Below are 6,848 nucleotides of genomic sequence, written 5' to 3'. Positions count from 1 at the left end.
ATAATAATGTGCATGCATTGCTGGGCCAAGCGCTCGGCATCCCGCTCCAGCGCCCGCGTAGCTTTCCATATCACCCAACGCGCCGTTCGCCCAGGCCAGCTAGCTGCCCGCCGCGTATATATTTAGCACGAGTATTCACTTCGACTTCATTCGAGCACTGCGGCAGAGCCGAAGAGAGTAGAAACAGTCTTAAATTTCTTCTTTTGAAACCGTGAGTATTCTACTTTCTTATGTTTAAACGGTTGGTAAAATTCAATCTTCTAGAAGAAAAAAATGAGGAATGGATGGTGACTTGGGCTTTTGATTAAAAAACGCGAAATTTGTGAGAGGGTGAACGAAAAGTTGACTGTCATTTCAATTTTTGCTTGCATAAGATGTGTGTTGCACGTGGGTGAATGCCGGGTTGTCGTGTTTCAAGTGCAATCGGGCATTATTTTTCTTTGTTGGTTCCAATTCATGTTCTTTTGTGTGATGCATAGGAGATTTCATGGGGTTCCTATGCATTTTAATCATTGTGAATGTGATTTTTTTCCAGGGGTAGTATTCTGAGATCATATTATCTTCTAAAAAATATTTTATATTTTAAAAAGAAATTGATTGATGATTCAGTGAATTGGTAATTTTAGTGACATTTTTCTCAAATTTGAATTTTATGATTTTTTTCCTTGCATATCTGATATGCGACCTTTTTAATTAGAGCAGTGTCTGTGTAGGAATTGTGTATCTTACCATTACAATGCGGATGATATGCTTTGGCCCAGGCCCATGTTGTTACATTGAAACTGAAACTTGAAAGAAAGATAAAGTAACCCGTGGAGGTTATTATCTCCGCGATGCTCTTGGTGAATTAGCTCCAAATGTTAAAATGAAATGATAATGAAGAAAAATAACATTATCATTGAGTCTGAGAATAATACCTTAACATTATTCCTGAAGAATAAGTAAATATTTCTTCATGTGACTTTTCTGAAATGATGCTGTAATGACGTGATATTGACAAAGAAAAAAACACTGAATATTGTAATTTCTAAAAATTTGTAAAAAAGAAATCTCTAAAAATGTGCAAGCGTATAGTGCAAGTGCATTTTTAATTCAATAAATACAATACATTGATGCAATTTTGCTCCTTTGCCACACCTAGCGGAATGGATTTTTATTGGTTGAATGAGCTGAGAGAGCTACATGTATGATGTATAAAACAGTATTTTTCAATCTCATTGGATGTTGCTTCAAAAATAGACCGTGTGTCTTACAGACGTAAAATAAAGATGAAATGGTTGTCAGACCAATTCAGAGATATTCTAAGGGTACATGTATTTTATCTCAGTGATTTTAAAGGAGATGAAATATTTTATTTTATCTGAGATAAAATTGATCTCTGAATACCACCACAGACCAGTACCCCAGACTCTCACTTAACTCGCTAGACCGTTAAGACAAGCAGACAAAGGCAATTGGCATCTGTGACGCGTGGTCCAAACCTGTGGTCTGTGGAAAGAAAACTCTTTTTTTGTTGTTTTTTTTACAAGTAGTTTTTTATTTTGCTTATTATTTTTTTTTTTTGGAGAGTTGGGGGGGGGGGGGGGATCACATGTACTGTTTGTGCTTGTCCATTGCCATTGCTGTTGAGTAATGCATTTTCAGATCTTGCCCCTTCCCAAATGCCAAATACATAGCCATAGGCCCGATACCATAGCCATCAGTGTTTCCACTCTTCCCGAAATTTTGGGAAATTTTTACTTTTTCCAGGAAAGGTTTGGAAAATGAAAAAATTCCAGGAAATTCTGGGAAATCTGAAAATTACAATTAAACAACAATTAAATGTAGCAACTTTTAAAATTCATGTTATATTTAAAGAATTGTTTACCTCAATACTTAGCTCAAAAGTTTTCGTGCGGAGCATCCATTGTAATTTTGGTCCTATTTTTAAAGAGGGCGTGAACAAAAATGTGCTATATTCCTTGATTTGGGTCACATGGACCAACTTTAGGCTGGCTGTATTATTGCCCAATTTTTTTTAGAAATCATACTTAAAAATTCCAGGAAATGTCTATGAATTTTGGGAAATTTATTTTGGATCTGTGGAAACACTGGCCATCATGTACAAATTGTCCATTATTCTTACTGAATTTCACCTTAAAAAAAAAAAACTTGGTGTACTTTGTCGCAGCTTTATAAATGATAGACTTAGATTTTCAAAGTGGGCAAGGTGGCAGGGTAGTTTTCCCTGCTTTAGTTTTTGTCCACAGCATCTCACGACATCGCCAAAAATCTGCCACAATCATATCAAGCAATATTCAAGAATATTTAGAAAGTCAATATTCTACAATTTACATACATGTATGGGAGGATGATAATATTGGCAGATTATTATTTCTTGTTGCAAATAAATAAATAGCCCTTCAAATGAAAAAATTCCCCCCCCCAAAAAAAAAAAAATTAGCAATATCCCCAAAATGACAAAAATAGCCCCTTAAACGAAATTTTACCCCGATGTCTTGACTTTGTTGTGTTTCATTGGCTTTACACAGTGACTATCTCAATCTTTTTTTTCAATCTCATTCACAGGAAAGAAGCTGTAATATAAATCAAAGATGGCAGGTAAGGCACGTGTACAAGAACCAGCTCCTTACTTTGAGGGTACAGCAGTCAGCGCAGGCCCGGATAGTGACTTTGTCCAAATCAAATTATCAGATTACAAAGGTAATTAACAACTAATTCCAGTTCTTGAGTCAGAGCCTTTTTTTGCGCAATATCAATTCATGTTTTGAAGTTACTGCAATGTTATTTGGGTATTCGATTTGCCAAAGTTAATCGAGTTGTGCCCTTTTCATTTTGCACAAAAAAGCAGGGCAGCTCTGATGGTGAATTAAATGACATCAAATTGTCAGATTATTACAGAGGTAACTACAACCAATTCTAGTTGTTACCTTACCTAAAATTAAAAAAAGACAGCCCTCAAAACTCTGCCATCTCCCCAATGTGGGAAAACCAGAACCAAGATGGAGCCATAGGGCAAGGCAAGACAATGAACTTTTGTTTTACCCACAATTCCCTATAACTCTATCTTCAAGCTTATGGTCTAAAGTAAGCCTGAGTCATATCGATTATTTTGAAAATCGGTGTTCGACGGCTTTAATTCGATCGAACATCGATGCATCGAATATTGAAGGCGGGGAAAATTTAGGTCTTTTTTTAGCATCGATGCGCTATATGCACTACGCACTGACTGTATGTGCTGGCGTTGGCCGGGTGAGCGTTGCACAAGCAGATGACGGAGCAAAGTTCGTTTGTAAATTGTATTTTCCATGATCACAAAACACAAAAAAGGCCGGGGACCAATGCAGAATTCTTCCCAAAATATCTTCAACAATGATATTTGCAAATGACAACATATAAGTTTAAAATGAAACAATAATAAAGACATGAATCACGCAGAGTCGATCCGAATGATTTTCGGTCAACTAGCATTCGCAGTCCAGACTCGCATTCACCAGTCCCGTCCGCAGCCCCGTACACTCACTCTCCCGAAACGACAGGCGTGCTTGTCAGCGCCAGCAAACAAGTGCAACCAACGGAGAGCGCTGTAACTTGCCTGAGATTGTGTAGTTGGATCCAAAATGAGTTCCAAATAAATTTATGAGAGTAAATACGTAATTTTCTCTGGATGGTCATTTAAATTTGCTATTCAATGCTGATATAACGATTGTGAGGAAAGATTGTGGAATATGAGTTATGACGATGTTCGAGAATTAATCCTGATACTGACAACCCATTTTTTAGACACAATTGAGCATGCGATCGAAATAAATACGAATGTTTCGAATCGAGCCCTAAATTCATATAAATTTTTACGATTTAACAAGATTTTATGGTCATACTAAGAATATTGACGATGTCAGCAAAGTATGTTATGTTCATATGGAAGAATTAATACTGGCATTATTTCTATTGTTATTCCATCTCTGGACGTCTCCTCTGAGCTCCGAGAAAAGCACAATGCGCATGCGTGTTAATTCGATGACGTATGACATATTTTCCATTCATGAAATCAGAGCCCAAAGTTGGGCACAAACTAGCTTCAAATTGATGGGGAAAAAATATCAAACGCAATTTTCTGTTTTGTCATGTAAAATGTTATTATATGGTGATATTACGATTTTGAAAAGAGTTTTTGCATGTAGACAATGTTCGAGAATCAATCCTGACGTGATAATTTTTTTTTTTTAGACAAGTGCACTCACTCGACTCAAGTCGATCGTCATGAGATGTCCGCCATTGAAAATTGAAACGAAATACAAACGTTTCATATCAAGCTCTAAATTCATATTAATGATTATCATACGCAAATTATTGTTAAATATTACGATTAAATAATGTTCTGTGGTTCATGATATTAATATTGTTCATGCATGAAAGCAAGATTTATTTTACGTTGATTGCGTCATTTTCCGGCCATTTTCTGGTTAGATTAAAGAACAGTACTGCGCATGCACGATCGTTGGCCATGACTTCCCATTCATGAATTCATCGTGCATAAATTATCTCGGCACGAACAGACGAGTAAGACTGGAACTATGATCGAAATAAACTTCAAATTAATGGTGAATAGGCATCATAATTACTCAATCGGTTTCATTTTGGGGGCAATAGAAATCAAGTAAGTAGTAGTCAAGTTGGACATTACTGATATTTTGATGATTGATTGTGTGAACCAAACGAATCGGCCGGCCGACGTAATTTTTTTTTTTTTTTTCGATGCACCGATTTTGCAAAATCTGCACCGGTGTTCGATGACATCGATCGAACACCGATTTTAAAATCGATTCGACTCAGGCTTAGTCTAAAGCCCAGCGCACATTATGCGATCTGATGTCACTTGACTTTTTTTAATAAATCGTATTTTGCATTAAAAATGAAACTTCCAAGAAGTGAAACTATTTCATCTAAAGTTGGCAAAATGTTGGTAATAAAGTTATAATTTTGATTCGCGGCAAGCCCTGTTGTTGGAGTAAAGTCCAAATTGGCCTCAAGTCGTAGCCAATGATGACGTCATTACGATTTGGATTTGAATTTGCTTTTATTCCTATAGGGAGGCTCGAACTAGATTGAATTTTTATTTCAGTATTCCTACCAACCACTATTCTGAACTCTGATGGCTAAGATTTCATTGGTTGGAATATGCATATCAAATGTTATTACAATTTCTTTGAAATTCGGATCCAAACAAATCGCATAGTGTGCGCCAGGCTTTATACAATCCTTTTCTCTTCAAGAGCATATCTGTTAAAAATCAATGATTGTATTCTGGGATTATCCATTAGCATAAATTGTTTTTTACACCTATATAGATTGACAAAGGTTTGTCGACTAACTTTGTCTCGCCAGAATGTGGTCCTGTCCTATTTAAGCCCCGCATCAACCACCAACTATAGATCTTTGAGAGTAAAGAGGGTTCATTCCTTTAACTCTTAAGAAAATATGGAAATTGGAGACTTATGGATGTGATGGCTATAGGCCTGAAGATGAAAAATAAGAAATTTCAGCATTTATTTTTGCAATTTGCTCCACATCTTTTTAAGACTGCTACATAAAAATCTTTTGTTGAGCAGATTTTTTCATAGGACTGTACAGAACCTAATTTTAAAGCTTTTAATCTAAAATATGTTATTGAATCTGGCTAAATTATTCCCTGTAGCCCTTAGATCTATCATCTTCCCAAACAATTTAGAAAATCATTTATGATATTTGCATATACTGCATAAATTGCTTGTTGCAGAAAAAAAGTACCCCTTGAAATGAAAGAAATAGCCCCAAATTCAGCAGTCACCCCAATGTGAAAAGAAGAGAAAAAATAGCACCCCCCCAAAAAAAATCATAATGATTTTCATCCTGGGGAGCACTTCATGAAAGGACATGTCAGACGTTTTATCCGACAAGTCCCATTTTACCCGACAGTTACCATAGTTACAGTGCTTCTCAGCCAATCAAAATCAAGGAAAGATGTCAGATCTGGGGCCCGTTGCAGAAAGAGTTGCGTTTAAACGCAAGCCAAAAAATCAATCGCAAGTCGCAAATGCGCGCTGTAGATTGGTTGAAAATCAAGTTGCGCATGATTTTTAGAGTTGCGATTGATTGCAACTCTTTCTGCAACGGGCCCCAGACAACTTGTCAGACAAAAATTTTGATGAAACGCTCCCCAGGACTGATACTTTGTATCACTTCTAAAGATGCCTCTATTTGAAATTGAAACTACCTCCCTGGAGAAGAATGTCCTACAGTTGTGGTGTATTGTACATGTACAATTCTATATTATTATTTTCAGTGTGGGAGATGAAAATATTGTAGAAGAAATCTGAACTTTGACTTTAGTACCATCGCTGTTATGTTTGATGACATAAAAGTTTTGTGACTTTACCTTGATTAAAAAAAAAGAAACATATAAAAAAGGTTGAAAAGATCTCCTGATTTTTGCTCTTTTATTGTCTTGTTTTTACACTAATGAAATTGAAACTTAAAATACCTACATGATAATAGATGAACAAAGGGAAAAAGTGTTTTCTTTTGTATTACAGTTAGTTTCATCCCCCAAAATCTGACAAGAAAGAAAATATAAAGATTACCACCCCCAAATTGGTCGCAATTTCCCTTATTGCTCTCCTACATATTAAACATTAGTTTGTTCCACTTACAATATCACTTGCATGGATGACAAATATCAAAACTTTTCTTCAAAAGAATTCATACAATGAAAAAATCAACATGTATGTACAATTTTTTTGTTCTTTTTTCAGGAAAATACCTTGTTTTCTTCTTCTATCCATTGGATTTGTAAGTATATTATATTT

General features: G+C 35.8%; 1 protein-coding gene across 1 annotated transcript in view; it reads left to right on the top strand.

The window, feature by feature from the left end:
• The window catches only part of LOC129272080 (peroxiredoxin-1-like), a 29,436-nt gene continuing 22,588 nt past the window's right edge, over window positions 1-6,848 (top strand). Inside the window, exons 1-3 of the mRNA XM_064106283.1 lie at window positions 1-211; window positions 2,569-2,703; window positions 6,795-6,831. Of these exons, the coding sequence (XP_063962353.1) occupies window positions 2,595-2,703; window positions 6,795-6,831 (146 nt within the window). The 5' untranslated portion in view covers window positions 1-211; window positions 2,569-2,594. The remainder of the gene's footprint in view (window positions 212-2,568; window positions 2,704-6,794; window positions 6,832-6,848) is intronic.

This window comes from Lytechinus pictus, chromosome 11 (genome assembly GCF_037042905.1).
Source record: "Lytechinus pictus isolate F3 Inbred chromosome 11, Lp3.0, whole genome shotgun sequence".
Classification (NCBI taxonomy): domain Eukaryota; kingdom Metazoa; phylum Echinodermata; class Echinoidea; order Temnopleuroida; family Toxopneustidae; genus Lytechinus; species Lytechinus pictus.
Note: the sequence above shows the minus strand (reverse complement) of the source record. Positions and strands in the feature narration are given on the sequence as shown.